At 39.2% G+C, this 19,503-nt stretch overlaps 1 protein-coding gene across 1 annotated transcript; it reads right to left on the reverse strand.

Moving 5' to 3' along the window:
- Positions 1-5,529: 5,529 nt before the first annotated feature.
- igsf10 (immunoglobulin superfamily, member 10) lies at positions 5,530-19,031 on the reverse strand. The gene is made up of 9 exons (XM_085430283.1): positions 18,792-19,031; positions 17,034-17,163; positions 15,518-15,908; positions 14,153-14,917; positions 12,139-13,917; positions 10,465-12,030; positions 9,296-10,199; positions 7,933-8,299; positions 5,530-7,843 (listed from the first exon to the last, which is right to left on the reverse strand). Exons 1-9 carry the CDS (start codon positions 18,992-18,994, stop codon positions 6,293-6,295), a joined length of 7,656 nt encoding a protein of 2,551 aa, XP_085286409.1. The 5' UTR covers positions 18,995-19,031; the 3' UTR covers positions 5,530-6,292.
- Positions 19,032-19,503: the final 472 nt, after the last annotated feature.

Consider the following 19,503-nt stretch of genomic DNA (forward strand, 5'->3'; position numbering starts at 1 on the left):
CACTAGGTTTATATCTGGGACTCCCCACCATTTGACCTTAGAACTGAAGAAGCTTCTCGGATGAGAGGTGAAACGTCTCCAAGTAACTTAAAGAAGTCCAGACGCTTTTCTTTGCAAGCTCCTTTGACTACGATGACCTGGATGACTGAGAACCTTCACAGACAAACACGAATTAGATACTAATATGTTTTAAACCTTAAACAACACTTTACAAAGCCCATAGATTCCAGATATTTAAAGCAAACTAAATAGAAAGCAGATTTTCATCATTGTACTTGAAACAAAATCACCCCAACAAGTTTATCATTTATTTTCAACATGAGATATAAAGCAATAAAACGTTCAGAGAGTGTCCAAAGCAGCCTTTATGATGACTTTACCAGCGACTGCTGAACTCAGAGCTGTTGAGGGTTTGTTTTCCCTGTGATGTCATTGTGCTCTCTGAGGTTGCTAGGGTACCATTTATGTGAGGCAGACTAGCCACAGTAGGTGAGCTGGATGAAGTCATGTAAAATTGTTTATAACTAAACCTTGACATTTTGCATGTTTTATAAAAAGAACCCAATTTATTTCATTTTCTGGGACACTTATATTTGTTTTCAAAGGATTTTCAGATTTAAATCCTTTACATATTTTTACATGTATTTTCTCAGCACTATTTGGAACGACATAGATTTTCATAACTGGGTCTATTGATGCCATCTGTTGGTTGGTTGACAAAAGATAACATGTGGCTTAATCTTATTACAAGAAGAAGCCATGTCCATGTCCAAGCCATGTCAAAGATGAGATTCTGAAATTTTCAGCTTGGAGTTCACCAAAAACCTGACACTGAGCAAAGGGGAAAAAAGGAAATCACCTATGACTTCAGGAACAGCCCTGAGTTGAAGCTTTCTCAACATCAATTGTGGCAATGGCCACAAATTCCTGGGTACCATCATCTCTGTTGACCTATCCTGAACTCCAAATACCTCAGCAGTCACAAGAAAGACACAACAGAGACTTGCTCCTCCACAGAGAGTGTGCTGACATGCTGTATCACTGCATGGTACAGGGGCTGTACCGAAGCAGAGGGGAGCAGGATTCAGCAGATCATCAACACAGCTCAGAAGATTGTGGGAAGGGAAAACTCCCAATGAGCAATATCTTAAATTATTAGAATACTCTGTGTAATATTGTCCATTATTGATTAAATCACAGTGAAACTTCAAAATACATGCACCTGCTTTTTGTCACTATCCATAATCTCATCACCATACGTGGTATGTCTTTATATTTACTGTGTAAATTACTGTATGTTTTTTTCTTTGCTTTTCTCTTTTGTTTTTTTTTTGTTTTTTTTTTTTTGTTTTTTTGCAAGGTGTAGCCACTTTATCATTGTGTTGTACTTTGTATAATGACAGCAAAAGAATTCTAATTCACATTTAGAACTGAAGGTGAACTGGTCAGTGAAGGTGTAGTGTGTTTCTGGAAAATAAACCTTTTTTGTTCGTGTTCTCTAACAAAATCAAGGTTGTTTGAATCTGTAGCTAGTTAAAAAATTGACACCTTACATAACAGTGAAAATAGATGTTTATAGAAAACCATCAATGTCACAGTAAACTGGAGCAGGTTTCAGGTTTTGTAATGAGCTTCTGCTGGTGCTGTTCTTTTTTTAATTTATAGCTGTGTAATGTTTCCTCAGCTGTGTTCCAGCTCCTCCAGAGTGCATCTAAATTACACACTGGCTTTATTGGAGAGTGGTAAATTAAGCTTTAGCTCCAGAGGCACCGAGGAAATGCTGTCATGTGATGTGAGATGTGTCTAAGTAAAGGAACGTAATTTGCAAACATATGACTCTTTTACAGCAGTCCTCCAGCTTTGTCTTGGTCTTCTTCTACTGGAAATAATTAGGGTTCAAAAAGAATATGGGAAGCCAGTCAAACGGCAACATTCAGTAGGCTTAAAATTCAAGGAATGATTAAGCAACATAAGAAAATAATGAAAGAATTTAAAATAATACAGTTGGTATGGTTCAGTTAAGCTCTGTGTAGCATAATGACAGCACATTGATTAAAAATATGCTAATACCCCTATGCATTGTAAGACTTATGTAGCTGACCCACCCACCAGTTAAAAAAAAGCATCAGCCTAAGGCGTAAAGTGGCAGTGCCACACTGCTGATGCCGTCTAATTGGGTGAAAGAGCTCGTTTGAAAACATGTCCCCTTGGGGACCTAATAATTTAGAGGTACTTTGATGTTTTTAGTTGGGTGTTTGTATAACTGAAAGAAAAATGCTTAGGTAAACAGAAATAGGCTGCACTGGTCCATCTGATTATTCTCTGGGGACCAAAGTACCACATCTGCATCCATAATCAGATGTAAGAACCCAGAGTGAAGTACTTCCACCGCCCTCAAGATAAACACTGTGGAATATGGTCTCATTAAAATCTGTATACAAGTTCTTATATATAAAAACTGTACCACACCAGACACTTCTAAATTTGTTAGGACCCTCTTGCTTTCAACATTTCACTTTCTGAAAACTTCAGCCAGTTTATGGTTGAAGCTGATTTATGTACTTTCCCTGGTGCAAATACTTTGCTTCTAGGTAGTGACTAAAGGCTCACTTTAAAAAGAAAAAGAAAACTTTTAGGGCTTTTGAAAGTAGAGATGAATAATTATATGAGCTTTTCATCTGAATTACAGGTGCTTACCTTATTGTAATCTTTAATTACATATTAAATATTAACTCAAACTGAAAGATGATTAAATACAACACTGAAAAGCAATAACTCAGGGAACCACCATCCCAGAATGACAGATTGTACCTTGAAGAAAGGTGCAAAAATGGATGGTGTGGTGTGGATGTGTGGATTCTACTTTGCTGGTGTGAAATTCTAGTCGTAGCTCAGATACTGACAGAAACACCAATCGACTGTATGAGCAAGTGTGTGTGTGTGTGTGTGTGTGTGTATTCCCACAAGGCTAAAAAGGCTGTGTGTGTAACAGAATGAGAATTTTTTTTACATTTTTGTTTTGAAAGGGTTTTCCACCCATAGGCAGCAAAATATCAGCAGGAGTGTGACTACATTTTTTCTGGGGACTTTACTTGTTGCCAAGTTTGCAGCTTCAAAGAAGTGAAGCAGACTGTGAGCTAACAGAAGAGTACTGTCTGAAACCGCTGTTGGTCAGCACCCAGCAGGGCTCTCCAGACATCTCAGTTTCCATGTTCATGCTGCTAGCATTCTAGTTTAAGTATGGAATTCATACCACAGACCAAAACTATGTCTCACCCTTCTCTGGTTTCCCTCATCTACCCACTCTGTAAACATCCCTTTTCCTTCACATTTTTTTTCACTTGCTCCTTTTCTTGCTTTTAAATGTCAGTTCCTATTGCAGGGATTTCCCATACAGAAAGATGTGTAACGAGTTATTAAGCTTCTGGATTGCCACATGTTGCAAGACCAGCTTTAGAGCAATATAACAATTTTCCAAGTCTCTGCAACTATATTTGAGGAATGAAACATCATTCTTTTAAAATACATTCCTGTGTTGGATTGTGATGATGGTTGGAAACACCGTCTATTAGATCTCTTATCAAACCAATATCATATCATGTGAAAGTGATACGAGATGAGAGGAAATGCCACACTGTGAGAACGGGCAGCAGAGTCAGAGCATAGTTATTTATGGATTTAACAATATGAACAATAGCTTTCACATAAGGTGCAATTTGATTAAATATTAAGATGACAATACGGATTAACTACCACACAGATGTTGTAGTAGGATACTCATATGTACTGGTGGTTCTTGAAAAGAAAATGAATGGTGAAAATCCCAAAAGGAGATTCACTACATGTACAGAATAAGAAAAATGCTCTAGTTCACCTGTGAATGCATTAAATGGTAGTTAGCAAGTCCGTGACACTTTTAAATCTAACTGTGTATATTAATGTTGTGTATTATAAGTAGACTGTTACAAGTTGCCACAACATTTCTAGCAGGTCATTTGATTCTGAGTATATTCTGTTTTTCCACAGTCTTCAAGGTGGCCAAGCAGTGGCCATAAGTCCACCTACCCCACTGAGAGTAAAAACAGGCTCTACTTATCTTCTCGCAACACCGTAGTGTAGCGCTTCATGCTTGAAAAGTCTAGTTACAAAAGCTATGGCCAGCAATTGGGTCAAAAAGTGACTTTGACCTGGTGAAGGTGAATTTCACAAAAAACCCCAGTCCTCCTCTCAGTAGCTTCTCATAAAACCTTATTTTTAAATGATACTTGTTAGACTTCCACCCTCTTCCTTTAAATATCCAAGGGAAAAGGAGAAAATGAGAAAATCACATGTTCAAAATCCTCATAAATATCCAAGTCAGTGGAACATAAACTCCATCATTCCCTGAACATGAACTGCAAAACCAGAACTGAACAAATAAACTTTTCACCGTCCACATCTCAACAGGGCACCCGGTGTGAATGATGAACTGTCTTTTACATTGAGGTACCATATGTAAAGAATAGGTGGTCCTTCATAACTACTGTGATTTGTATCTGTTTGTCACCAAACTCACATATGAAAGCACTTTTCTCTCAAATCACACAGCGAGTACCTCACATTCCAGAGTTTATGGAGGACAATTCCGTTTTCCTCCATATCTGCCCGGGTTATATCACACTTGTGCAGACTGGCTTTAAACTTTGGAATTTTATTTTTTCCTTTTTTATTTCTCTGAAATCTAAAAACTGCATTTATTGGCAGGTACTGAACATTCCAATGTTGAAAGTGGTGTTTAACATTATCAGCCATGCTGGTATGGTATGGTATGGTATGGTATGGCCAGTAGCTGCATACAGCATTTCAAAACATGTTAGACTGATTCATAATTAACTTTGATGTCTTTGTTTTCTTTTTACTTTTACACAAATGGTGAAGTATACTTACTAGAAGATACAGCATTCTTTATGAGGTGTTGTATAGATTAAGATTTTCCTATTGAAAAGCATGCATCATTATGGGCAATTCAAAATTGGAGTAATTCACTGAGAAATTATTTCCAGTTGTTCCTAAGGTACAGGGCATGACTAAAATACCATGTATCTATTTCTTTAGAAAAAGGAGACGGTGTGAATCAGCTGACATTTGCCAAGTAAGTGTGGTTAGAGAGCAAGCATAATAAGCCTTGCATAAGGTGTATAGCATGTAATATATATTTTCAGATGGCAGGCTCAAGCAGCAGTACAAACTCATGTTAAGTTCACCTCCTCTGTCTTAACATTACTCATCACCTTCCAGTTTAATTTGCAGGAGCACAGTAAAATCAGAGTGCATGACAAGCAAATATCAATGGCTCCCCTGTGGATCCTGCCCACTGACAAAGAGAGTGAAGGATTATTTTCATAGCTGGCCTGCACTTAAAATTCCAGAGCTGAATATGCTTCTGTTTGTGACTTTTTGGTGCCCTATAATTTAATACCTTTTGTATTTCTTTTATCCCCAACTGAGAAAATAGTAGCATAAAAAGACATGAGCCATGTTTTACTTTGTAAGTTCATGTTTTTTCCCCATACTTTAATTAAGGAGATACTGCAAATAGATATACATGGACTTTATTATTGGCATAATGTATAACATTACTGTAAATTCTCATGTACAACACAACAGATTGGTAATATGTATTATATTCCATTGTGTTCCAAATAGACATATAGGAATCTATATAGACCTTAATTAACACACACACACACAAGCACGCACGCACGCACGCACGCACGCACGCACGCACGCAATATACCATGTCCAGTGTAAGACAAGTATCATATATATATTTGAATAAACCCTTTTTCCCACTTAAAAACACTGAATTACTTATAAAATACATTTTACTACATATTCTGTTGTTTTTTTTTAAATTTGCTGTTATGTCCAAAGGGAATTATGACCTCTTGAGAAGACCAACCCTCCCCTTCTAATTTCTGTTTTCCTGTTTGGCTACTATGTCCAACAGCAGGTCAGAGAAATTACTTTAGGTTTGGCTCTATGATTTGGCTCTGTTGCTCTCGTTAGGACTACCCTAAATGAGTACTTTGATTTTCCAGACCCCAGCTTCCAATGTTACAAGCAAGCAGGAGTTTCTTTTTTTAAATTCCTTTTTTGTGCTTTGTTAATTACTCACATAATCAGCTTCTGTATTACACATGCCTTGATCTTCACTAATCCACAAGATGATAGGTAGTGTAGTGAGCAGACAATATGTGTCTGTTAATATTTACATTAGCATATACTGTCAACCTTCAGCTATTATTTTTAATCACAGCACAAGTACATATGTGACCTTTGAATCTGTACCTAAGTGGTTTTTCGCAAGGCATTTGTATGTTCCAGAGTCTGAGGGTGTGGGCCTCTGGATGATTAGTGTACCCTGAGGGTGGAGCAGTTCACTACCCATAGGCCGCCCCTTTTCTGCTGCTGATAGAACTGAATGATCTGGAAGCTCCCATGTGATCTCTGGCTTGGGGATCCCAGTAGCAGCACAGTTGAGCTGAATAGGTCTCCCAGTCTCTGCCCTCACATTGGAGGGGGGCCCCATTGTGATCCGTGGAGGGTAGGCAATGACAATAACAGGGACAGTAAGTACAGCCTCACCAGCATCGTTTCGAGCTCTGCATATGTAGTTTCCGCGGTCATGGAGTGTAGTGTCCTGAATTATAAGAGTACCATTTTCTAGCAACTGGTAGCGTCCGAGGACTTGAGGCCGAGTAAGAGTGTGACCACCAGGAACGGTCCAGTAGATTCTTGGTCTGGGACTCCCATCAGATAGGCAGTGAATGAAGAGGGGCTCCCCTGATATGCTGCGTATGATACCCCTGGGCCTTGTCAGGATATAAGGCTTCTGCCCAATCTCCAAAATTATTAGCTTCTCTATGTAGCCCATGAGATTCTTGGCACCACAGCGGTATTTCCCAGCATCTTCTTTGTGAGTACTGCGGATGACCAAAGTCCCATCATTGTTTATTTGGTGGCGAGAACCATGATTGGTTCCACCAATAAACCGTGTTCCATTAGGCAAAGTCCATGATATCTCTGGCATTGGCTGCCCATCAGCAGAACAATTCAGAACTGTGGTTTTCCCATTCCCAGACACAATACGTTCATTGAAGGGATTATTGAAGATTGGCCTTCGAAGCATACTTGTAACCGTCAACTGCACCACCATTACTGCCTCTCCTCCATCATTTCTAGCTAAGCAAATAAACTCTGCTGTATCAGAAGGGCGGACATTACGTATCTCAAGTGTCCCATTCTGGTGGACTTTAATCCTACTTCCAAAGTAGGGTGCTGTTAGAAAGATGTTATCAGGCATAATCCAAGTGATAGTAGGTCTGGGAGTCCCCTCAGCCATACAATCTATAAGTTTCCTGGAATATGTAGACACTATTTCTTTAATGACTGTTCTGTTCTGATGGTAGCCATTGATCACTGGTGGATTCCCACCTATCTCAAGCTTGTAGACTTTTCTGGTTTCTCCGCCAGGGTTGCGAGCCATGCAAACATACTCCCCTGCATCAATTACCTTGACATCCCTAATATCCAGAGAACCATTGACATGCATTAAGTAGCGTTCATGTGATGCTGCTATTACATCGTTATTGGGAAGTATCCACAATATCTTAGGTTTAGGCTCTCCAACTGCCTCACAGTCAAAGAGGATGCTTCCTCCGGGCTTCACTCTAGCATAGGTCTGGCTGGATGGACGCATCCTAGGGGATGCTGTAACTACAGTGATATGTACATGCATCTCATCTTTGCCAACCTGGTTCTCAGCAAAGCAGGTATAATCGCCTTCCTCTGACATTCCAACCTGGAGAAACATGATATGAAAACATGATATATAAACATGATATATATGTATATATGTTTGTGCAGTTTGTGTTTGATCCAATTCAATACCTGGTTTAGATAAAGAGTTCCATTGTCAAACAGAGTGTAGCGACGTTCTCGTCCTCCTCTACTGCTGGCATCAGACTGCAAAGCACTGTTGACCATTGTACCATCTGGTAGACCCCAGGAGATATCTGGCTTTGGTGCCCCTGAGGCTTTACAGTCTACTTTTAAGTCCTTTCCATAGGGTACCTGCTTCTTGCTGTATACCTTAGTCTCTATCTTGGCTGGCTTCATTGATACACTGACTTTCATGAGTTGTAGAGCATCACCAATCTTGTTTCGGGCCACACAGAGATAATCTCCGGCATCTTTGTCACTCACAGTGTTAACAGTAAGAGTACCATTATCAAGGACCTGTATCCTGCTGCCCACCCTGGAGAAACAAATAAAAGAAAATTAGAGAGACAGTTACAAACCTGGCATTAAGATAATTTGCAGAATTCCTTGTCTATGCTTATTAAGAGCAAAACGCATAAATTTGTATGGTTTCATATATTTTTTCAAACAGCTAAAATCAAAACGGTAACAGTGGAAAAGTGTCTTATCTGCTTACATCAAACAAATGTGTACAGAATGCCACTGGGGAGATACAGCAATTAAATCAGTAGCTGTTTTACATTGCCTCAGTCTTTCTGTTCTCTCTGGTGTTAGACATTGCAAATGACAATGTACCGACACACAAAGTGTTTATATAAACAGGTATTGGGGGTATAAGAAATGTGGTTTAAACGTACAATGCTTTTTTAAAGACGTAAAATTAAGGTAAGACATGCTTGCATTATTATCACACTGAACAAGCTAACAATTAGGAAAAATATAAATGAAATACACTCCAATTCCCTTCGGTATGATGACTTTTGTGTCGGGTTTTTTTTCAATCCTAATAGAAGCATAGAAAGAGAACCATTGTATTGAAAATATTTTCACTTCAGTCTTCATTTGACTGTGCTGAGTTATGCTCTGAATAAGTATAGTCAATATCTGCATCTCATTTCTTTACATTTAGAGAGAATTACATGTTTTTATGTGTACTTATGAGGGACATTCAATGAATCAGTGCAGGCAACAAAACCTATAAAAAATATAAATGCATGTACTCTATTCACAATCAGTGCTTACTTTGGTAAGCATAACAGTATGCCACTGAATTGTTTTCAACAGTTTAACTGTTTCATGAGAGGCTAAGTGCAAAAATAAGTCTGTTTTGGTGATTTTTATCCACTTTCTTCCATAGAATGTTCACTAAACCACTACAGTTTTTCTAAGCAATATTTATGCAAATCATGCACATTGAATTATTAGAATTTTGTAACTTTAATATAAAAGATAATACAATAAACACCTGTTCTACCAATGAACGTATTTTTACCTGTACCAATAGTCCACCACAGCTTTAGAAGGTAGTTTCCAGATTATCCTAGGTTTAGGGTTTCCAGTTGCCAAACAGTTTAGTCTTAACTGATCCCCATATGACAACTCAGTCAAGCGCTTGGATATCTCCAATATCTGAGGAGCAGATTCTTGTAGTATTACTGTCAGAGTCACGACTCTTCGTTCTGAACCAGTAGAGCTGGTAGCAATACATTCATATTTTCCACTGTCTGCTGGAGTCACATCCTTAATGTGAAGCGTCCCATTCTCATACATGGATATCCGTGTATCGATTACAGGCCTGTTAGATTGTATCATTGACCCATCATGGAGAACCCAGTGAACACTAGGCTGAGGTGTACCATGACCAGTGCAGGGTAACTGTAAACTGTGGCCAAGAATAGCTTGTAGCTGCTGCCGCTTCTCCTCCATGATACCTGGTGGAGCTGCCACCACCTGCAGTCGGACTGTAGCAGTATCAGCTCCAGCAGGATTACTGGCAATGCATTTATAATGACCTCTGTCATAAACAGACACATATTTAATAACCAGAGTCCCCACAGCAGATACTGATGCTCTTCCCTTCTCAGTGTTTTGACCCATGACTTGAGTACGGTTGGCCAAGATCCAAGATATCACAGGCATGGGCCGGCCCTCTGCTTTACATTTCAGTTCAACTGTGTTTCCTGCATAAGATTTTATCTCGCGCATCTTTGGCTCTAAAATGCGAGAGGGATAGGCTACCACTGAGAGGGTGATAATAAGTTTATCTGATCCATGGTCATTCTCAGCTAGACAGAAGTATTGGCCTCGATCTTTAATATTGGCATTTGGGATTGACAGCGTGCCGTTGCTCAACACCTCATACTTGCCCATCCTCTCTTTAATGGTAATGGTTCTTCCTGTGGGACAAAAGAAATACAGAGACAATGAAATATTTACCTTACAAACACTAAAACATTCTACACAAATCACTTAAAGCAACTGACAAAATTTAAACAGTATTGTTACTTTATTATCGCAGCGTTTTCTATAAATGGCTTTTACTTGCACCTGACAACAAATTTTGTTTCTACATGATGCCAAAAATACTGTCACTCCCATATCTTAATATGTATCACATTTTGGTTCTGCTAATGATAAGAATGAATGAAATCATTTTTGTACCTGTGCTGGAGGAGAATCGTTTCCATGTTATAACTGGCTGTGGGTTTCCAACAGCCACGCATGGCAGGAAAGCATCAGAGTTAGACAGTACAGTAAAGCTAGCTGCATTTCCACCCACTATCTTGGGTTTGCTTGACATGACCTTTGTAGTGGGTTCAAAACCAGCATTACTGGCACTGGTAGCATCATATCCCGAGACTTGATTATAAATAGTAGAGGTGGCAGAATCCTTGTCTGTAATGTAAGGAACGGGGGTACTGATCATGTAGCCTTGCTGAGCTGTTAGAAGGATCAGTGTATCAGAGTTATCTACACTGCCTTTAGTACCACTGCTTTTTCGAGTACCGGTAGGTCTAATTCTCTCCAACACTAAACTGCGATTGGTGTCACCATTCCTTTGTGTTGGTGGTTTGATGTTGCTGTGGAATCTTGTCTGAGCAGTTGTGTAAAACCGCTTAGTTGTATGCGGTATCAGTGTAGTAGCAGGATCATAAGTGGCAGAGGAAAATAGAGGTGTCATGGTGGTAGGATAGCTGGATGAACCACTAGATGTCCAGTCAAAGTCCTCATATAGGTCACTCTCCTCAGATCTTTTTTCAGTGGTACCCAATACTGTGGTTCTGGCATCTTTTTGTGTGTAAATGGGATTATATTCTGAAACACTTTGTTGAAAAAGTGTGGTTGCCTCCATTGTGTATTCCATGGTTGTTGCCTCTGTAGTTATTGCCTCAGTTGTTGTAGTTTGTCGGACTTTGGGAATTCCAGGTTTCCTTAGGGGTCTTCTTCTCCTATTGGGCCTCCTTCTCCGCCCTAGCCTACCTCTTGTCTCACCAGGCCTCTGTCTGATTATAAGCAAATTGTCAGACAGTCTTCCAGACCCAGATGAGGTTACATCAAGATTTTCCTGCTGGGTGGGTTTGACAGTGGGTGGCGAGGGTAGAGTCTGTAATTCTGGTGGTGTTTCTGCAGTGGTATAAAACTGTGAGGAACCAGAATAACTAGTAACAGGTATAAAGTCCAAGCTGGGACCCAGTGTTGTGAACTGGAAATCAGCAGAGGATGCATCTCCATAATCATCATCTAATGAACTACTCGTTGTGTGTCTGGATGGTGACAAACTATCAACTTTAACTAATAAGTTTGCAGAGGTAATGGGCGTAGGAGCAATGGTTGTGGTTAGGGTGCCTCTTGTTTCAGTCGTAGTTGAAGTTTTATTCGCAGTTAATGGCTTCTTAAGCCTACTGAGCATCCTTTCCCTTCCTTTGTTTCCAAACAACTTGTTCCATGGAATTTTTCCCCGAATGATCTTAGAAGTAGATGTAGTAGTGGTTGTGGTTGGGACTTTAGTTGTAGGATCCAGTTCAGGGGCAACTGCAAACGTTATGTACTCATTGGAAGTCTCTGATCTAGACTCTGCTTTGTTGAATGTGGCATTTGAAGTCATGTAATGACTTGTGGTTTTTTGCATATAAGCAGGTTTCTCTGTTTTGTGTAAACATGGACTAGAAGATGCTGTTGGTGTGACCACTGCCAAATCAGTGGTTGCTGCCTTATTATAGTTACAGGCTGAGAAAAAAAGAACCATGTTAAAAACATACGTGTTGTTTCATGACTGATTATTTATGCAACACAGAAGTACAAAACAACAGGGTTTTTAAGAACATGGTTTCTTACCTGTGGTCAACTGAATTTGATATGGCACAGAGGCATTCCCTTCTTTATTCATGGTGGATTGTTTAAGTTTATTAATAAAGGACTGCATGTCATGGATCCTGTTTGGTTTAATGATTCTTCTGCGGCCTTGAAAGTTCCTCCTGCCAACCTTTCCTCTGTTACTTTGGCGTGGGATTATATGGATGTGCTGCCGGGAGATGATAGTAGATCCTGCAGGCAGGCGCGGGGATTTTATTGTCTGGGTTGTATGGAAAATGATCTTGTCTTGCTGTCTGTCTGTAGCTGTGATTGCTGTAAATGAGGTTTGGCTTTCAGGGTCTGTGTGAAGGACTAACTCCACTGGGCCTGGTTCATCTCTCATTGGAGTAACATTAGGGTCTGTAGTTGAAGAAAAAGCACCCTCTGTCGAAGTCTCTGGTTCTGCAGGTGCTTCTCCTGATAACTCTAGTTGGGTTTCTTGTGAAGTGTCTGTCACAGTAGGTTGGAGAGTGACTGGTTGTAGGTTCGAAGGTGGCATGCTGGTTCTTTCAAGGGTGTAAAAGTTGTTTGTCTCAACTAACCTTGGATCTGTAGTGAATGTAGACTGCATATATGGCTCTGTTGTTGCCATGTCTCTATTTTCCATTATTTTAGTTGAATTAATATAATTGCTGAATCTATTTTCCATGCCATTTTCCTTTGTTGCTAAAATATGTCCCTCACCAATTTGTGTGGTTGTTACTGTCTCAGTCTGCCTGTCTTGAGCAAATATTCTTTGTGGATTATCTGTTGTTGGTTGGACTATTGTTGGGAGAACAATGAGATGGTCTTCATCTTGAGCTTCACCAGAGCCAATTTCATTGTCACCAGAATAACCAATATGTGTGTTTTCATATTTTACTTTCTCATTTTCTCTATCACTCTTTATTTTTGAGCCACCCTGAGCCTTTTTCATAAATTCTGCAAACTTCTGCGGGTCTACTTTCCTGGAAGCTTTATCAAAGACCCTACTACTCCAGATGTGGCTGTTGCGGACTGACCCCCTCCTTCTCTGTCCCAGTCTACCTCCAAAACCTACTCGGCCACGTGATCTGTGTCTGGGGTAAGGCCGATCTGAAGTAATGGTCCTGGACTCCTGGATAGTTCTGTCAGCATGCTGGGAGTGGTGTATCTCACTGAGTTTGACTGTGTTTTGTGTCAAGCTAGAATCCATTGCAAACTCCGTCACCATCCCTGATCCCTCACTGTTGAAAACACTTGCTGTCACGGACCCTTTGTCTGTTACTGTCACCTGAGAAACGAGTAGGTCAACTCCAACATGATTAGCAACTAAACACCTATAAAATCCTCGATCCCTTGCTGTGATACCCTGAATCAGCAATGTCCCATTCTTAAAAATGTTTCTGTTCCCATGAGGCTTGTCAAGCACTGAATGGTCAGGCAGAATCCAAGACACTGAGGCCTCAGGACTCCCCGAGGAGCTACAGTCAAAAACAAGCTTTTCACCCAGTGGCCTAGAGAGTTGAACACCATTGACCTCAGCCTCTTCCACATCAGTGGACAGAACTGTCACTCGAAAGATGAGGATATCTGCATCCAGGTAGTTTGTGGCAATGCACCAGTAGAGGCCTGTGTCAGAGGTATCTGCACCTCGAAGAGTGAGCTTTCCTTCAGCAGTAATTATTATTCTCCTGTCCTCACTGGAATAAGGAGCTCTGACCTTGCTTCCATCTGGTAAAATCCACTCCAAGAGAGGCTTTGGATCACCCTGGATATGGCAGCTCAACTGTACCACACCACCTAGGTCAGGAGGAAAACATTTGATAATATCATAACCGTTTTCATGCTAAAAAGAAAAGACTTTTTAGTCTTTGAAATTCTGAATTCATTTTTTTTTAAATGCTTCCTATTTTATTAGTGCAATGATCAGTATAGTTTCATACATAAGTAAATAGTTCAGTTACTGGTATGTGCAGACCTAAGTAAAAGTCACATCTCTGAGCTAGTATATTAAGCGTTAATCTCTGACTCCCACCTGTAAGTACAGTGTGCTCAGTCTTAGTTTGATTATCTCGTTTGATCATGGCCCAGGAATACCGGTCCCTCTTAGATGGTGTGCTTTCCAAACGTAGGTTTACCACAGACTGGTACTTAATGTGCAGGGTAGAGAAGGTGGTAGCAGTGCGGTCTAGTTGGAAGCTCACTTCTCCCTGCATTAACCATGCAGGAGAGGCTTTAATCTCAGCCTTAATGTTTGTGTTTATTTCTTTATCTAGATCCTTTGTTTTCATCTGAGCATATCGGTACACCATTTCTGGGCTTGTGGCCAACATTAAACCTCTCTCTAGCCTCATAGGAGAGTCACTGTAGGTGGCTAAGATCTGCCACAGTTGCTGGATGTGTTCATGGTTAATATTACACACCAAATACGTAGTTATGCAAGTGGTAAGCATGGTGACATTGTTTCCTTCTCCTTCCTCCAGGGTTTGAGTCAGGTTCTCAAAAGAAGTGGGCCGCTGTACAGTGCAGGTTAGACTGGCATCATTGTAAAACTGGTCGGTCAGGTTCATTTGTATTGAGCCTAATGGGGCAATAAAGTCCTTGGGGGAAACAGGAAAGAAGTTCCCTTCATCCAGGCTGATGTTTTTCTGCTTTAGATGGGGTTGGATCAAAGGTTTGGTGCAAGTAAAAGCATTGTTGGGTAGAAGGGATAGAGGCCTTTTGTGGTAAAGCAAAGGATTTTCACAAACAGCACATAGGCCTCTGGGATATCTCCTGTCTCGCCAGCATTTCAGCACACCTGGAAAGAATTATTAAGCAGTGCAATGTTTAGATGGATTCATGGAAGAAAAAAAAAATCACACTTTCAAACTTATGTTCCAGCCAAACCAAAACTGGCTAATAAAACTTGTGAACCGCAAAAGGTCATAATCACAATACAGAATTGCGACATTTCGATTAACCTTCGTGCTTGCCAAGTCATAAATAAAATGTATAACTTTAGTTCTTCTATGTCTTCATTGTTTTCTATGGTCCTCATGATGAAAAGATTATATGATATCTGCTTCCTGTAATGTCTCTGCAAAGATTTATATGCTTCTCTTGGATATGCCTGTCTTGCTTGGGATACAATCCCATGCACTATTAGGTTTTAAGAGAAAACATACTATGCTCAAACCTGAGTACAACCACAAATACTGCCAGCAGTTTTACCAGATGGGTCTTATTAAAGCTGGTAGCAAATATCGGCTTACAGAGGTTTAGAGAAAGTTTCTCTGGCATTAATGAAAAAGAAACTGTTTAGATTCAGTAAGTGACTTTCTTAGCTGTTAACCACGGTTCAATTTTATATGCCTCTAAGTACTTTGGGAATTGTCCAAAGCACAGATGCACTCCTTACCTGTATTTCTTTGTGCCCAAAGTGAGAACCACTTCATACGGCAATCACACTTCCAGGGGTTGCCATGGAGGAAGACATTTTCTAACTGACTGCAGCCTGAAAAAATGTCTGCTGGCAGAGTGGTCAGAAGGTTGTCTGACAGGTGGATGGTTCTTACTGATGATACCTTGAAAACCTGGCTGTGTCTCAGTGTGATAAATGTGTCCGGGTGGAGCTGCTGGAGGTAGTTACCCTCCAGATTAACCAATTCTAAGTTGGTAAGCCCAAAGAAAGCCTCAGGGTTTATAAATTCGATGTGGTTGTGGTCTATGTGGAGTCTCAGCAGACTATCCAAGCCTTTGAAAGTCTCTTTGTTGATAATCTTTAATTTATTGTATGACATCTTCAGGACCTTGGAAAACACAATTAGGAAGATAGAGATGGTGGTCAAAACAATGATAACTGAAAGCTATTATGTCAATACACAATTACATTGTTTTTATAGACATAACATGAATTATTGTCAGACTGTTTATTTAGTCTGAAAAAGTGCAAGGAATCAAGGACCATCCTTCACATAACACACACAGACATATAAAATTATTGTGAATCACTCAACATTCTTTGTGAAACATGAGGCATTTACTTTTTGTGAACCACAAAAGAGTTGATACAACTCTGTTTTTACAAGTTTGGACTTGTGACACTGAAATTCTGTATTGAATTATACTGCCTGTTATTGGTTAAACACAGTTACTTGTGCCTGAGTTATTTTTTTTAATTTCATTACTTTATAATTAGATTTGCAAAAGCAAAGGTGATACTTCTTAATCAATTTTGCCATGGTGAAAACCCTGTGCTGTAATTGGACAACTCTTATTGTTTTCCCCTCGCATTTGTGTCGTCTTTTTATGCTTTTTGAAATTTTTTGTCATTTTGAACTAATTATGGATGGAAATGTGAGACAACAGTCATAGTAAAGAAAATCAGCTGTGAACTTTTCATCCCTCCAAGCAGATATTATCTAAAAACCAGAAAACAAACCAGAAAACAAACAAAAACATATTTATGTAGGCATGCTCTACTTACTGATGTGTGTATGTCATCACAGAAATACTGAATTAAAACTATATGATGTCAGCAGTAAGGCTATTTTTGTAAACTAAAACCAAACTAAAAACAACCTTTACTGCAATTTGCAACTACAACTGATGAGTCATGTCTATTGAAACTGTAGATGTCTTCAACTGCTTTCAAAAAATTCTTTATTTTTATTGCAGTACCATTATTGATTTTCTCCAATCTTGTGTTTGACATATGCCCTCCATTCAAAAATGAAAACGAACATGTAAACTAATTTATTTAAAAATAACTAAAACAACACATTTTCAAATTTAAAATATAAACTGAAATAAGAAAATCTACTCTAGAAAATAATAACAAGTCAAAATGAAATAAAAATTAGGGTTGTCACACAAAGATATATTTTGGATGTTGCAGTGAGGTTTGCGAGTAATTTGTTTACAAAGGATTTTACCTGTAATGACTTAAGGTCTTTGAAGGCTCTGTCTTCAGTAGTGTGTATCATGTTGCTGTGCAGCAACAACAGTTCCAAGTTTTCAAGCCCTGAAAGATCATTTTCTCTCAGGATAGTTATGCTGTTGTACCTAACGGCATAGAAATGAAAAAGCTTTGGTTACTGATCATCATTTTGAATGAGCCTTCAAATATACTTTGCAGAAATATTACTGAAATGCAACTGAAGTTCTGCACATATAACCTAAAAGGTGGGCAATGCTGGTGAAAGATCTCAGCGAAAAAAAAGCATTCATTCTAATCCAGAACCTGTCTACTCGGACAAATAAGTGAAAACACCTCACTAGGTGAACTATAGGTATATATTGCCCTCAGTATTGACATACTGGACATTAGTATTGTGCTGACTATATTACCTGTTCCTCATTCAGGCAATTTAATTTAATAATTAATTTAATAATTTTAATTATATAATTGCTTTGGGATTAATAAATTATTCAGATTTTGATACCATATCCTGCCAAACAGAGGCTGTGTGCATACTAAAGCATCTCAGAGAAAGCTCTTGTAGCAGGAACCAGTATACATGAAATTTCAAGTACTTTTTAACTGTTTATAGGTGGTTTTTGCATGTGTCTGTGTTTGGGGGTTGGGGTAAGGGACCTTGGCTCTTTCTCATGTTACACTACTTCAAACACATGATGGATGGTAGTACTAGCCATGCTAGGTCAGGGCCACATTTTACCATGTTGAAACATACATGCATGTGAAGACAAGTTTAAAACAATGCCAGTAAAGGTTGTTGATTACTAATATTGTGATACATATTAATGAAAACAATTTATAGTGTGTACAGAGTAATGTTTGAGTTCACTCTGTATGTGTCAGCAGGCAACATGACGTGCCCTTGGAGATGACACTTGTAGAGGAAATTAGGACTACATAATTAACTGTTAATTCTGCCTGTATTAATCCTGCCACGACATCTCAGGATGTCTGCAGTAAATACTCTGCTCCGGCCTGGTCACATTCTGAAATGAGGTCTAATTACGTACAATAATTGAATGCACTTGTGTGTCATTTGATTGAAAAATAGCTTTCCAAGCAGGCTGAAGTAGCACCAGGGCACCACAGACAGGATAGAGGTAAGGCAGCTCTGTTTATGCATCATGTATTTCAGAATCTTTAACATAGTAACAGCCAGAGGCATTAATAGACGATTTGGTGATGAATGATGATTAATTTTATGATGAATTCATTTAGTGGCTGTGGTAACAGCTACTAGCTGGATGACAATGGCAATGGGATGCCGACTAGAGTGGTGATTTACTTCTTTGCTGTTTTTTTTTTTGTTGGTTATTTTTTGAGAAATTAAGCCTCTCAAAGCACATAAAACTAAACACTGCTAAAGTTCTCCGGTTAAGATTGTTGATGGCTAATGCTTGCTAGCTATTGCTTGTTAGCTAATGGCAAGATTGGCTTTGTCACCTAACCTGAGCTAATATTTGCTTGTTGATTAACCAGCTTCACAAATTGAAGCTATAAAGTTGTGTTTTCTTGAGTCAATGACATTTTAAATAAACATTTTTTATCTCAATTCTGAAAGGTTATTTCTTTTCCAGACAGTAATTATATGTGGTCTAGTTATTAGACTGTTTGACTTGTAGAAATACTTTTTGTAATGCTATTCTTTTACAAAGTCTGCAGTTTAAATCACTCAGTAATTCTTCACCAAGAGTATGTGTACTTCAACTCTTACCCGAGGTTAATTTTTTCAACAGCTGGCAGGATGTGGTCAGGTATTAAAGTCAGGTATCTGAAGGTGCAGTGCACTTCAGTGGTAACATCGCAGGCGCATGGTTTGGGACAGTCAGCACTTGAAGGCAGCGCAGCAGCCAGGAACAACAAAGTCTTTAGCAACCACCTCTGCAGGTATGAAGAGCTGCACACACACTCAGTCATTGTGCACAGAGTTGGGGGCTTCAGTTGCACAGGAAATTAGAGCAAAACTTTGTCGTGAACCATTAATGAAAACCACCTGAAGAGAGAATGATGAAGATATATAGATAGAAAAAAATAGCTTTAATTTCCAAGCCATTTCCTTCATTCGTTCCATTCTATTCTTGTATATTTTAATTTCCGTCTTTGCTATTCGTTGCTATCAAAGAAGAAAACTTAGGGAAGGATACGCATTCAAGTCAAAATGTGTCCATGCAGTTGCAAAATAAAATAAAAACAATGAGAAAAATAACTCTGCAGAAGTAAAATATCTGCAGACAGAAGAATTTAAACCATGAAAAAAAGATAGCCTGTATACAGTTTCTCTCACCGCACTAAAACATCTGTAGAAACCGGAATTGCTGCAGAAGCACGAATTAGAAATTCCTAGTCAAACTGTTTAAAGTCCACATTCAGTTTTAGTAGTTCTCCAGTTTGAGTTCTTAGATGAGCACACTCTGTAAGCACAGAGG

The sequence above is a fragment of the Copadichromis virginalis genome, linkage group LG14 (assembly GCF_057382275.1).
Source record: "Copadichromis virginalis isolate Kocher_CV1m ecotype Utaka linkage group LG14, C_Virginalis_male_GT1.1, whole genome shotgun sequence".
Lineage (NCBI taxonomy): Eukaryota > Metazoa > Chordata > Actinopteri > Cichliformes > Cichlidae > Copadichromis > Copadichromis virginalis.

Excerpts from the sequence above, each read along its gene's own strand:
- igsf10 (XM_085430283.1), bottom strand. The coding sequence starts at position 18,994 with ATGACTGAGTGTGTGTGCAGCTCTTCATACCTGCAGAGGTGGTTGCTA. Across the intron at positions 12,031-12,138 it reads TCAAATTCAGTTGACCACAG|CCTGTAACTATAATAAGGCA; the intron begins GTAAGAAACCAT and ends TTTTTTTCTCAG. Across the intron at positions 10,200-10,464 it reads ACGATTCTCCTCCAGCACAG|GAAGAACCATTACCATTAAA; the intron begins GTACAAAAATGA and ends TTTGTCCCACAG.